Source organism: Adiantum capillus-veneris, chromosome 19 (assembly GCF_014529385.1).
Source record: "Adiantum capillus-veneris isolate H3 chromosome 19, ASM1452938v2, whole genome shotgun sequence".
Lineage (NCBI taxonomy): Eukaryota > Viridiplantae > Streptophyta > Polypodiopsida > Polypodiales > Pteridaceae > Adiantum > Adiantum capillus-veneris.
This window is the reverse complement of record NC_140949.1, coordinates 149,477,855-149,491,615: the sequence shown is the minus strand read 5'-3', so window position 1 is coordinate 149,491,615 and position 13,761 is coordinate 149,477,855. Positions and strand designations below refer to the sequence as shown.

Genomic DNA, 13,761 nt, shown 5'->3' with positions numbered 1-13,761 from the left:
GTATACACACTTGCAATACACCCTCCTCTCAAGCTTGGGAACGTCCCTCAAGCTTCTATGAGCACAGATCTGGTAGTTGCTCATTGATCTCAAGCTTCCACCGAAAGCGAGCTCACCATAGCCGAAAGCTCACTTCTCTGTAGCACTCCACCTGTTGCCAAGCCAAAGCTCTAATACTAGTTGTGAGTGCACGAATGTCGTGTGGGTGTGTGTGCAGAGAGTGAGAAGGGGGGAAACAGAGAGAGTATATAGGATGTGGATGGAGCTCCCAAATCTCACTGTATGACCACAATGTGAGAATCTATGAGAGCTCCTTATTCTTTGTATGTATAAAGAATAAGGTGGCCGGACACTGGCCAACGGACATGGGCAAAGCACGGTGAGGCACACCGCCTTTTCTTTGAGCAACAATAAAAGCATGTTCAACTGCACACTGTCTAATCCTGTTTTTTCTGGAAAGTGACTCTTGCAACAACAATGTGTATAATGCATCAAACTTGACAACTTCTAGATTTCCTTGGGACATAAGTCTTCAAGTACTAGCAAAATCCTGTTAAAAATCTGGCAAAGCATCAAGAACAGTCTGCACAAGGGAATTGTCAAAAATGACTTCACCTGCAGAAATAAGTTTCTCATTGGTATCCTTGACACCAACAAGGAAAGTCTCCATATCATCTTCCTCATGCATAATCTTTGACTCCAACTCTTTCCGCAACAATGCAATTTTTGCCTCATTGCGACTTGCACAAAGACCAACCAGAATATCCGAAGCCTGTTTTGCAGATTTCACTAAACAAATGTGAGGAGTAATAGTGTGTTTCACTGACAACGCAATCAATGCATGAGCATGAGCATCTTTTACATCCCAATGAGCTTGCATAGCCGGAGGTAAAACAACTCTAGCAACAGCAACCTTGCCACCAAAACCTGCAACGTCCTCAACATCGCCTACATCCTCAGAACCAGCACGTACATCAATGCCCATGCACAATATTCCAGACACCCTTTGACACAAGGACATGTTGCATCATATAAACCCACATAGGATAATTGTCCCCATCCAATATATCCTCAGCAGCAAACATCTTGAACACATATGTGTTGTTGTCAGCCATGAAAAATGTTGTACCCGATGTGAAAACTTCCCAAAAAGAGGAGAAATGAAGCGGGAACAACACGTGCTATATGGCACAAACCGTAGAAGACTGTAAGGGACCTGTTATGCAGAACATAGCACTGACAAAACTTCTACACAAAATGACAAAATAGTGTGTGCAATTTTTCCTGTAGTGGAAAGTGAGCAAGTGTGTGCTCGATCTGCTGGCGACTAAACCTGGGAGGACGCAACCTCTCTGATACCAATTGTTGGAATTAGGGTTTCATGAAAACACACACATCTTGGAGAAGACGAAGGAAGCTCAAGGCACACAACAGAGAGTGTATTACTTAGTGTGCAATGGAAAGATAGATAGCCCTAGAATGATGGGCGTATATATAATGCACGGGGGAAAAAACCTCCTAGTGAGGGAAAAAATGCCCCGGTGGTCCTAAATGTGTTCACACACATCACTCCAACATATATATGGTAACAAGAGAGATAGAGAGAGACATCGAGGCTCTTTCGGCCCATAACGTTGAGAGAGATAGATAGATAGATAGATTGATTATCGTCCTTCGAGGTCAGATATGACCTATGGGACCAAATGGAAAACATTACAAAGTGGCTCATCATATGATTGTACAAATCAGCTGGGTGAAGTATATACTAGAAAAATCTAGCTTTTGAGAGACTAACGCAAAACAGGAATAAGGAGGGGTAAAGTGAGAGAGAGAAACCTAAGGGGTATCTTCAACCAATTGCGGTGCGATCTTCTTAGAAATTCAAAAATCTTGGATGATGGCTCGTCCATCTCGATAGACTGCCCATTTGCCTTGTTCGCGGGCATCGTGCATCTTCTTGAGCTCGTTTCCTTTGAATTTGAGTTGATTTGTTGTCAATTCCTTGGCAATCCAGAACTTTGTTCCCTTGAGGAAGCGTGATTGGCGCAATAGCTTCAAACGCTCCTCTTTGTCCTTGAGGGTAAGGGTGCATTGCCCAGGTGGCAAGCGCCTATTTGTATCATTGATCCAGGAGATTGCGTTGGGCTCTTGATAATTGCTTCTTCAAGAGTGTCCTCGTCGGTACACCAAGGTGATGGGAGCCCCCCAATCCTAACCTTAAGGCCGAGGGATTCCCGCACAACTGGCGTTCCGTAAAGGGCTACTTGTAGCTCGGTGTCGATCCTCTTTGTGTTGCCATGTGTAACTTCATATACTTCTTTTTGGACCAATGTGACAGATTCGGTAAGGGAGGCTGCAACTTCTCGTGCTTTCGCAAGAAAAGCTTGACTTTTTATTTCCTGCGTGTTCTCAAGCTTCTGTAAGTGTTGCTTGAGAGCCACATTTTCTGCCATGAGCTCATGGATTTGGGCCTCAAGGGCCGAGATCATTGCTTCCTGATGGGCAACATGATCCTTCTTGGGTGCGGCTGCCACGGCAAGAAAGCTCTTTCGTGGGCGAAGAGCTGGTGTGCTAGGGGTGGACATGGCATCGGGTTAAGAAAACTATCGACAGCCAATCACTTCGAGAAAGACCAATAAGTTTGTGTGAGCAGCCTCTTGTAGACCTGCCAAAATGCATAGCCAGTGAACATTCGATGATGTGCACCACAGAAACCTCAACAATATGACTGTGTCGAGGGGCGAGGTAACTACAGGCAGGGGCGAGACAGGTAATGGCGAGACAAGAAATGGCGAGACAATAGGACTGCGTGCGGGCTTGTACTGTTGCGTTTCTGTCACAAAACGCGGGCCTCTACTGCTGCGGACCTACTCCCGACAGGTCACGACCTGTTGTTGCTGTTGAAAATCTGTGGGGCAACCGATTCAATCGTGCTTGTCTAGAATAGGGCAAGGCAGGGCTAGATCCTAACGCCCTCCCACAAGGCCGCCCTTCGCCCAGGGGAGGACCACTTCGACGTTGCTCATAAACCCGAGAGAGAGAGAGAGAGAGAGAGAGAGAGAGAGAGAGAGAGAGAGAGAGAGAGAGAGAGAGAGAGAGAGAGAGAGAGAGAGAGAGAGAGAGAGGGAGGAGGAGGAGGAGGAGAGCTACTATACGAGCATAAACATGTTTTGAGAGCCTAAATGATGCTTCCTCAACCCATACACTCCCGAAAGCTTAAGAGAGCACTCCATCATCTCGACAAGGCACGTGAACGAGGTGGTAGGCAAGGAGAAAAGTGGAGCCATGTGTCAAATCTTTGCCCCTTTTAACTAAACTTATCTTTCTTCTTCTCTACATAAGGGGTTGACCAAATTATGCATGGCATGTAGTGGCCATGGTATGATCAATCATGATGATGCCCACCCCTATCCACTCACTAACCCTTCTTCGGGTAGGGCTAGAGAAGGAAAATGGCCACCCGTTTTGGTCCTAAAATATCCTATTGGAACCCACATGAAGTTTTGTAAGATTTGGTGCATTTTTTAAAGGATCTTCAATATAATCCAACCTCATTATTACCACTCAAGCCCATCGGCCACCCACCACTCCTAGAGAGAGAAAGTCACATTTTGAAGTTCTTTTAAGGCTGCTCTAGTTTCGTAATAGCTTGATGAAACTCCTAGAAAAGCAACCCATTGTTGCTTTATCTAGCTCCCATGTCGATTTTACTTTTTTGTCCGAGTGTACAGATTCTACCTGGAAGCGTGAAATCCATTGAGACTCAATGGCTTTCATGCTTCCAGCCATTGAGACTCTCGATTTGCCTGTGCACATGGGGCTTTTGTATGGCAAATGTACATCTGTGATTTTATGTTAAAGTAAATTGGATTGAGCTTACCTCCCATGCCGAATTTACTTTTCTTTCTGAGGTCAGAGATAGTGCCTAAATTTAGATACCTTTGATCCCCTCTACATTTGTCCATTTTTAGGCCTGAATCACTAGTATGTGGCCATAATTTTCAAAAATCTCATTAATATGAATCTTCGCACGCTTCCTTCTGGTCTTCCATAGCAAAGAGCATTGATAGCTGAGGGACGACGGGAGGAGGGGGCAGGTCTAGGTCCAGGTGCAGGTACGGGTACGGGTCTGGGTCCGTGTTCGGGTCGGGTCGAGGTCCAGGTGCATGTGTAGATCCTTGCACACAAAGGGTTGACAATTGAGGCAACTGAGGGACGACTCGAGGAGGGGCCTAGGCCAATGCTTTTTTTTTTTGTTTTAAAAAAAAGGGGAGTGTACAACAGCATATGGACCTTGCCTAGATGGATAGCTCATAGAGCGAATCAATCAATTTGCTTGTGTTCAAACATTGCACTAAGATTTTTGAGTGAGTGCTTGAGAAGGGAAGCAACAAAGGGATCTCAAGAGATTCGCTAGGATTATCTAGGATTAAAATAAGAGTAGCGCTAGCTTCGTTGGTTGAGCATTCGTCCTCCATGACCACGTCACGGGTTTGAATGCGGCCAAGCCACCCTTGTAGCCTTCAGGGACGTTTGTATCGGGAAGCGTGCGATTGCTACAAAAGAAGAGTGGCGCTAGTATGGCGCCAATGGCAGTGGACGATTTATGTGATTTGGAAGGTTGTCCAGGTGTCCAAATTCGTTTGCACTTCGCGACCGGGGCAGGTATGTCAGGTCCTCAAATGGGCACTCAATGCCCGGCTATCTGGCATCTGCTGCGATTCATGCGTGCTTCGAAGTTCCGCCGGTCCCTGCAGGATTGATGCTCACCCCATTGTGATGGACGACTCCGCGATCGAGGAGAACGCAGCAGATCATTCTTGGAGCTTGTCAGGAGGAGGAAGCGCCTCCATCGACGTGCCTGAAGACATCAGTATACCTGCCTCTCCAAGCCCGAAACCAAGCTCCATTCCAAACCCATTCCCCCTTTCCACACCCATACACCCCCCATTGAAGCAGCATTCAGGAACCGCCCTTAGCACTCCTTCCTCATCACACACATCCTACAGTGATCGCTTCATTCCAAGCAGGTCAGGATCAAATTTAAGCAGTTTTGCTTTGTTGGAAAGATCGCCCAGTGGAGTTTATTCTGCACCATCTAATGATGGGCGGGAAGATGGAGCTGCAGCTTATTCCATGCTCCTCAGGACAGAGCTGTTTGGGGCAGACATGGCGGGTCCTCTTTCACCCTGCACGCCTGAGAAGCTGAGCACATCCCGGGAGTTGAAGTTTTCACCCATGAGCCCTAGCAAGAATATTTTCCGGTTCAAGACAGATCTGCGATGCGGTAGCACAAATGCAAAGCCAGAGTCGCCTTATTCCCTTTCTCCTGTGGGGGTTGATGGTGCTCTTGCTGGGACACTCTCCAGCCCACGCAAGGCACCACGAAAAATACCTCGTTCTCCTTACAAGGTACTTGAAATCGAGATAAATGGTTGGTATTACTGTGTAGCATTTATGTAATCCCATCCGAATGTTTATGATGTGCAGTCAGTCTTCTGATAAGCATTGCTCCCAGCCTTTTAGCAAAAGCTTTTAGCTATATTCTTTTTGTTGTAGATTATTTTAATATTCATGGTAATCAATTGATTGTCATCGGAGCATTTCCATATTTCGATTGAAGGTGTTTGTTCTATATTTGAAGATCACTATGTCGCTATTGTTTCTGGTAGTTGGTGTTTTTTTTGTTTTCTGCGGTAGAAATATGTGGTACTTGGTTTGAGGATCTCTAGGATTGGGTATGGTGCATTTTATAGTTGTTCAGAGCATATAATTGTTATTTATTCTCTCGTGTGCATTTGTTTTTCTCCCTGTAGGTACTTGATGCACCTGCTTTGCAAGATGATTTCTACCTGAACTTGGTAGACTGGTCATCTCACAATGTTTTGTCAGTAGGATTAGGGACATGTGTTTACCTTTGGAGTGCTTGCACAAGCAAGGTACATTTAATCTCTCTAGTTTATGCAGATTGGAATACCAGGCCTGTTCAGGTTTGATTCTTTGAGGAACTTAATATCAGGTAACCAAGCTTTGCGATCTAGGTCCTGATGACACAGTTTGCTCTGTTGGATGGACTCAGAGGGGCACGTGCTTGGCGGTTGGCACTAACCTTGGTGAAGTGCAGGTAAGGGGCCACCTGTCAAGAAAAACAGATGTTTCGCCCTTCTCTTTCTGGCATTTGCATGCTTATTGGCAGTCTCTGTGAGGATTCTTTTCTGCAATGTTCTCTTAGACATTAGTATAGAGAGGTTTTCAAAATCCAATTTGTGATCAACCAGTACTTAGAGAAGGCTATTATGTACGCAGATTTGGGATGCTCAACGTTGTAAGAAAGTAAGGACCATGGGAGGACATCGGACAAGGGTGGGAACCTTGGCTTGGAGCTCAAATGTATTGTCTTCAGGCAGTCGTGACAGGAGCATTTTGCAGCGTGATGTTCGTGCTCAAGATGATTTTGTCAACAAGCTTACCGGGCACAAGTCAGAAGTGGGTGTTTTTTTCCTAACTAGCTGGGTTTGACTTTGTGTTTAGTGAAATCTCATAAGATGAGGCTGATTGTGTGGTCAAGGTGTGTGGACTGAAGTGGTCATATGATGATCGTGAGCTTGCATCAGGGGGGAATGACAATCAGGTAGTTTATTTGCTTGCAGTGGTTAATACCCCTCATTACCTGATTGCACTCACAATTTGCCATAATTGTTGTTCCAGCTCTTTGTTTGGAGCCAACAAGCGACACAACCAATCTTGAAGTTTAGTGAACATACAGCTGCTGTGAAAGCAATTGCTTGGTCTCCTCACCAGCATGGGCTTTTGGCTTCTGGTGGAGGTACAGCAGATAGATGCATACGGTTCTGGAACACGGCAACAAGCTCACATTTGAGTTGTGTTGACACAGGTAGCCAGGTATAGGTGAAACTTGCCAGTTCTTCCTTTAAGCTTTCATTAAGCTGAAGGCATGTTGTGCATGGTGCAGTCTCTTTAAGATTTGAAAACTCTCTTTTCCTGACCCTTGTTGGATGGAAATTTCTGGATAAAGGCATCTGCACCATAGATTTTAAGTTGTAGCATGATAAGAGTGTGATAGTGGTGAAAACACAGTAGTATTGGTTCGATGACTTAAATTGAGCTGCAGCTACTTATAATTGTTGCATTGGGCGTTGCGAAGGTTTGCAATCTCGTTTGGTCCAAGAATGTCAACGAGCTTGTTAGCACCCATGGATACTCCCAAAACCAGATCATTGTTTGGCGCTACCCAGCAATGTCAAAGGCAAGCTTGCTTGTGACTGCTTTACTCTATGGATATGTGTTAGAACAGGTCTTTTTTGACGCAGTAGTATTTGTGCAGCTCGCAACATTAACTGGACACACTTTCAGAGTCCTGTATCTTGCAATATCTCCTGATGGTCAGGTGTGGGAAGATTCTGGTTTGGGTGTTTATGGGTACTTTCACAAATTTATTATTTCTGATGGACCTTTATTGCTCAGATAATTGTGACAGGGGCAGGTGACGAGACGCTGAGGTTTTGGACTGTTTTTCCTTCTCCAACATCTCAGGTTATCTCTTGTTTTACTGTTAGGCATCTTGCATGTTCTTCATGCTGTAGTCTATTCCATATTTTTGTTTTTCGTGCATGCCAGTCTGTATTTGCATTGGAAGTGTGCTGTTTTTTGGACTACCTTTAATGTTCATTTTGTTTGTGTTCATTTTTGCAGAGCAACGCGCGAGACAATGGGATCTTGTCTTTGGGACGAACACACATAAGATAGCGCTTTCTCTGGTCAGGAGTGCTGCCTTGATGATCTTGATTGAGGATGTCAGGGAGCTGTAAGGTTGTAATTGTAAGCTGTTTATTGTAGTGGTGCATTTTAGCCCTTGGCTAGTGGTTTTTCCCCTTTTGAGTTACTTAGAGTCGATAGTGTGTCTAGTTCCTGGCCTTTTTAGACCTTACAAAGCGGCTTCTTACTTATTTGACTGAACTTTGGGCATGTAGAACAATCCTCCACATTCTTTTACTGATCTGTAAGCCATTGGTTGACTTGGCTTTTTACAGCATTCAATTGTGCAGTTGCTTTCCTTGTACTAACCTCAAAAGAGGCCCACGAGCAATATGTAGCTTGAGAGACCCAATGTGTATCTTGAAGCAAATTAAGAAAATCTTAAAGTTTTGATAGACATCATATGCATGATCAAGTGTGCCGCCCAAAACCCCCCCTCCCCCTTCTCTCTCTCTCCTCTTCTGGGATCATTCTTCTGGGTCTCTTATAATGGCAGTCAGGAGTCTGGTTGATTCCTTCGAGGATGTTTTTGCTGTCGTGTGTATGTCAGGCAATACAACTGTTACGTTACTCTTGCCACAAGTTGTTCTGAACCTCTTTGAAGATGTATGACTTGTAAATTATGTTTTGCGGTTGTTAAAGTGCTTTTTACCACAACTTAACAGCTGATTAACTCTGAACTTTTGCTAGGCCTTTTTCTTTCTAATCCTTTACTTATGCAATACTACCTTCCAACTATTCATTATAGGCTTAACAATGTCACAGGGGCTTTGGTGATTGTAGCTTTGTCATGGCTGAGCTCCTTTTTGTTTGCAGCGAAATGATCCACGCAAGGACTGGAATTTAGCCTTTGAGATGTGTACCTCCATTGTGAGGGGCTTTGGGCACATTTACCTACTAGCGTTGAGGCTATCTACTCTGCACGACTTTTGGTTCCCTTTTGGGGAGACCTGGCTTGGATCACTTCTGTTTGTCTTAAAGAATTTTATTGATAACTCCACATGGTATTGAACTATTTCTCTCATGGCTGACCTTTGCTATGCTTCAATGCTCCATTAATTTTGGCTCGTCCATCAGTTAATTGCTTCTTTGGCTACAAAGCTCTGCTTATTTGCTATTGCAATCTTCTAAAATTGAACCCCTCTTTCTCCACTTTGACTGGGTAACAACATTCTCTCCATGGGGCATGTGGCTGCGATGTCCTACAATCAATTTTCCTATTGTTTGCTTCATCTTGTTTTGGTAAAATAATCAATAAGGTACACGCTCCAAGGTATGGTTCTTAATGTGTTCCACTTGATCTATTTTATATTTTGCTTCTTACTATCTTCTATAAAGTGTTCAACTGTGTTCAGTTGTATGCTTGGCTTGTTATTTAGTGATTGGCTTTGGTCGCATACCTTGCATTTATGTGATTGCAGCAATATAGGCAGGCTAGTGTTATTTTGGTGGCAATAATAGCACACAAGCTTTGGCTCAAGGCTCTCAAACCAAACCAAAATCAGGTAAAATTTTTCAATCTCTACAAGGTTAATCCTCTTCAACCTCAGTGCAGCCTACACTTCGGTAAAATTGCACTTCAACCCTTGATCCAGTGCTCGAAATATTTTTTTGCTAAAAACTTTGAAAACGTAGAGAGAAAATTAGAGACTATGTTTGAAGGTCTTTACACTAAATTTTACTAAATTATGTAGATTTTCTCACCTTAGGATTCAAAACTTAAGAGGTAAATTTTACAATATGGTGGGGTTACCGTAAACCTAAGTCTTTTTAGAGCACTGACTCAATCTCAAAGCATATTTGTACTGTTGCCCTTTTTCTTTCCAAGCTTACCGTAGCACTTCTTCAGGATTCTTGAGTGACAATGTTTGCAACTCTTTCTATTGCATCGCTCTCCTTGTTCTGTGAAATTCGATATCTCAATTCTCATGATGACATTTCAACCAAAACTTGCTTGTGCCATTCTTCCTTGCAGAAGGAATTTCCTTTGTGTTACAAGCACCATGTTTCTCATCATGAATCGTGCGCTCTCTTACCACTTAAGATATTGATTTATCACGTTGATAAATGAACCCTCTTCTTTCTTGAAGCATGAATCCAGAAACTTTCACAAGACTCTACAAGCAGGGTAACTTATCTAAAATTGCGCATCTGTATCGATTGCTTTTTGCTTACAAAAACCCCATCTTTCAGAAGCAGGTTGCCTTCAGGTGAACATCACAAAATTTGAAAAAAGGTCTCGTGTCACAATGTTGCCTTTGTTCAGAAGAGTCCAGCTTTCAAGCATCAGGACTAAGTCCCTTTCAGCTGAGGATCGACGAACTATCATTTGTTCAACGTCAACGACATATGGATACGTTTCATTTGTTCAACGCGAATAATGTATTGATACGTTTCATTGTTACTCTCTATCGAGCCAGGGATTGTCCCCTCCAATATTTTCCTTTTAAGCCAAAAAAAGAATCAGTACTGTTGCTGAATCTTTTGGCGAGAAGAATAACTTGTAAAGTACACTATTAATGATGTACAAGTAATGATTCTTCTAGATCTTTACGATTCTCATGATCCTTAATAAAAGTAGACTCAAATATAATTTCTGAATGGGGCACATAACCGCCACTTTTCAACGAAATATGAAGATTTCTGATCTTTACAGACATATCCTTACAGTCCAAGTGGGGGAGATCGCCAACCACAAACTCAAATAATTGCCCATCTACTTCCAAAGAAGCTTGGCCAGGTTTTCTCCTTGTATCTTGACACCTCCACGCTTCACTCAATCTACGAACATCATCCCACATCTGAGCATCAGCATAGATGTTCAGCATAAGAATATGGCCTGCAGACGTGTCGGGATCCAGTTTCACAACTTCCTCAAATGACCGTCTCCCAACATCGACATTGCCGAACAGCAAACATGAAGTGAGCAAAGACATCCACCCATTGATATTGGGCAAAGATGGCATGGTGTTCAACAGCCCATACGCATCTGTCAGATGTCCTGTGCGACCAAGAAGATCAATCATGCAATTGAAGTGCTCAATACTAGGTGGAAAACCACAATCAGTCAGCATACGCATCAAGAATCTATATCCATCTTCGACTTTTCCTCCATGTGTGCAAGCGGCAAGAATACTAGTAAATGTTTGGCTCGTCGGTTTCACACATAGTGATTGCATGTTGTCAAAACACTGCACAGCTTCCTCAAAGTAACCGTGTTGTGCATAGCCAGCGATCATGGCATTCCATGACACATGGTTCAGATTCGATGATGACCAGTTGAAAATGGCTTCTGCCTCTGCAAAGCTTCCACATCTTGCATACATGTCAACAAGGGTGTTCCCAACTCCTAAATCTGACTCTAGTCCATTCCTGATAACATAGTCAAATAGAAGCCTGCCCCACTTTAGCACACCCATGCCAGCACAAGCTTTCAAAATGGATACAAGTATTACTAAATCAGGCTCCACCTCCTTCTCCAACATCCTTTGAAAGCAAAGAAGAGCTGAAAAGCACATCTCTTGCTGTGTATATCCTGCAATTAAGGCACCCCATGACACAACATTAGCACTTGACAAGTCGCTGAAGGTCTTACATGCAGAATCTAATCTACCACACTTCCCATACATATCAACGATCGTGTTTCCAATCACGGTGACCTGTTCTAGCTGCTCTCTAATAATCCTATCATGTAAAATCTCACCTATCTTTAAAGCTCCTATCCTACCACACACTTTAATTATGCATGAAAATGTCACTTCTGTAGGTTTCACTCCCTCTTTTTGCATCTTTTCAAAAAGATCTAATGCTGAACCATCAAGGCCCTGTTGGCTATAACCTAATAGGATTACATTCCAAGATACTACAGTCCTATCCGGTAAAACCTCGAGGATCTTTTGTGCCTCTTCGAGACTGCCACATTTGGCATACATATCCATAAGGGTATTTCCTAACATTCCATCTAATAGAGGTCCATCTCTAATCAGCTGGTCATGCACAAGCCTGCCATAAATGCACTCCCCTAAAAGACTACAAGCTCTTAAAACACACAAAAAGGATACCTTCTCTGGCGTTATGCCCTCGCATTGCATTTTATCGAAGGCCTCCAGAGCCGCAAAACCATGTCCATGCTGGGCAAAGCTTGCAATAATGGAGCTCCATGAAACCACATCTCTCATTTGTAGGCTTTTAAAAACCTCAATTGCTTGCTGGAGTTCCCCACTCTTGGCAAACATGTCAACTAGGGCATTGCCAATAACAACATCAGAACCAAGATCGCTCTCCTTTACTTGCTCATATAGGAGCTTGCACCCTTCGGTGGAGCCTAAACTACCGCAAGCTTTCATGATGCACAATAAAGTAACACGGTCTGGCTTCACTCCCTCCTTTCTCAATCGGTCAAAAAGACTAAGGGTGGGAAGCCATTGCCGATTCTGCACATAGCCAGTAAGCAATGCATTCCATGAAATGACATTACGACCCTTTATGTTTTCAAACACACTAAATGCTTCCTTTAAGTGGTTACACTTGCAATAAAGATTGACAAGAGCAGTCCCCACAACCTTGTCTGACTCCAGGCTTACTACAGTAGCATCGGAATGTGTAAGGGCACCCTGAAGTAGGTCACCCAAGCCGCTGCAAGCTTTCAAAACACATGAGAATATATACGCGTTGGGCTTAACAAGAGCCTGCTCTTGCATTCTATGATACAACTTCAAGGCTTGAGCCTTCTCTCCGGCCCCAGAATGAGCTGAGATAATGGAATGCCATGAGTGCACCCCAGGAAAGGGTATGCTGTCAAAGACAGCTTTAGCCTCAGGCAGACATGCAGTGGAAGAGAAGAACCGAATGAGCTGATCAGCGAGAGCAGAATCTACATGATGAGAGCTTACCATAAGAGCATGGACGCGTATGGCAGCAGCAACATCTTTTTGCTTGATGCATGTTCGCAAGAGATTGAAGATAATCTCGCGCGTCACTCGCTTTCTGCGCTGCCCGACATCGCCCATCCGCTTCTTGCATAATTAGTAGAAATTGCAAATCACTTTGTAGAATTTCATTTAATAGTCATTGTGCAATTTTTGATTCCACAGCCTCTTGACCTTCCCTTTGTAAGCATAGCATGCGATCAATGCACTCCTAGCATACATGTCCACAAGAGCACCACCACTCAGAGTACTTATGAGAACACTAAGCACTACGTCCGCGTCAGTGGGGGAAGTGGGATGCACAGTCCCGCACCCAATTTCTTTTTAGCGCAGAAAAGACCAGCACACATGCTTTGTTACTGTCATTGGCTCCCATAACCCTACGACGACGGAAAAAGCAACTCTCTTGTCTTAAGCCCCCCCGTTTTCTTTTTCAAAGTGACAGAAGGGTTACTGGTCAAACATTTTTGAGATTTTTGAAAATAGTAACTATCCTCCCCCTACTCCCCCCACTTCCCCTGGTTACGACCCGGCTCTAAGAAACCTGTGGGGATCTCTCTAACGTCTGTGCTTTCTGCAAACCAGTATATCCCATTTTTTACAAATTTGATTGATTCATAATAGGCAACGTTTTGCCTAGGTTTAAAAGAGGGAGAAACTTTCAAATGCTAGCCACTTACCCTTTAAACCGGAGAGAAGGCCAACCTAGCTCTGATATCAATTGTTGATAATGTTCTCAAGAGGTCAACCATCCTAGTAATGTTCTTGCACATGTGCGCTTAACTCCATGGTTCCTCAACTAGTCTAACCATCTGGACGCCAAAACTTTAAGGTGATGGAAACCTTTGATTTAGTTTACTTGAATCATCTTGCATATTGACACTATGCCAACATTGGTATCAATTATTGTTGAAGATGGAAACTAGAATAATGACTCAACGAAAAACCAACATAGAGTATAAAGATAGAAGAAGGAGAAGGAGAAGGAGACCCAAAAACTTGAGCACGAGAACTCGTTGTGTTGTTCTTTGTGTGTTATGTAGTGGTGATAATCATT

At 43.6% G+C, this 13,761-nt stretch overlaps 2 protein-coding genes across 3 annotated transcripts; one reads left to right on the top strand and one right to left on the bottom strand.

Moving 5' to 3' along the window:
* The first annotated feature begins 4,580 nt into the window (after window positions 1–4,580).
* Window positions 4,581–8,173, top strand: LOC147435056 (B-type cell cycle switch protein ccs52A-like). The gene is made up of 10 exons (XM_086491419.1): window positions 4,581–5,412; window positions 5,817–5,939; window positions 6,020–6,124; window positions 6,307–6,486; window positions 6,569–6,631; window positions 6,709–6,903; window positions 7,166–7,267; window positions 7,346–7,408; window positions 7,486–7,554; window positions 7,714–8,173. The coding sequence occupies exons 1-10, from the start codon at window positions 4,780–4,782 to the stop codon at window positions 7,765–7,767; spliced, it is 1,587 nt and encodes a 528-aa protein (XP_086347545.1). The 5' UTR covers window positions 4,581–4,779; the 3' UTR covers window positions 7,768–8,173.
* Window positions 8,174–9,307: 1,134 nt separating this feature from the next.
* On the bottom strand, window positions 9,308–13,133 carry LOC147435055 (pentatricopeptide repeat-containing protein DOT4, chloroplastic-like). 2 transcript variants are annotated; one of them, XM_086491421.1, is made up of 4 exons: window positions 12,669–13,133; window positions 11,838–12,209; window positions 11,247–11,311; window positions 9,308–11,148 (listed from the first exon to the last, which is right to left on the bottom strand). In XM_086491421.1, the coding sequence occupies exons 1-4, from the start codon at window positions 12,783–12,785 to the stop codon at window positions 10,293–10,295; spliced, it is 1,410 nt and encodes a 469-aa protein (XP_086347547.1). In that variant the 5' UTR covers window positions 12,786–13,133; the 3' UTR covers window positions 9,308–10,292. The 2 variants fall into 2 exon arrangements, with proteins under 2 accessions (XP_086347547.1, XP_086347546.1); XM_086491420.1 differs by having other exon boundaries at window positions 11,838–13,133.
* Between the last annotated feature and the right edge of the window lie 628 nt (window positions 13,134–13,761).

What these genes read in the sequence shown, in the direction of transcription:
- LOC147435056 (XM_086491419.1), top strand. Translation starts at nt 4,780, where the DNA reads ATGGACGACTCCGCGATCGAGGAGAACGCAGCAGATCATTCTTGGAGC. An exon ending in GGAGTGCTTGCACAAGCAAG is followed by an intron (nt 5,940 to 6,019) that starts GTACATTTAATC and finishes ACTTAATATCAG; the next exon opens with GTAACCAAGCTTTGCGATCT. An exon ending in GTGTTGACACAGGTAGCCAG is followed by an intron (nt 6,904 to 7,165) that starts GTATAGGTGAAA and finishes GGCGTTGCGAAG; the next exon opens with GTTTGCAATCTCGTTTGGTC.
- LOC147435055 (XM_086491420.1), bottom strand. Translation starts at nt 12,785, where the DNA reads ATGGGCGATGTCGGGCAGCGCAGAAAGCGAGTGACGCGCGAGATTATC. An exon ending in AGGGCATAACGCCAGAGAAG is followed by an intron (nt 11,312 to 11,837) that starts GTATCCTTTTTG and finishes CCTTAATTGCAG; the next exon opens with GATATACACAGCAAGAGATG. An exon ending in AAAGGATGTTGGAGAAGGAG is followed by an intron (nt 11,149 to 11,246) that starts GTGGAGCCTGAT and finishes CTATGTTATCAG; the next exon opens with GAATGGACTAGAGTCAGATT.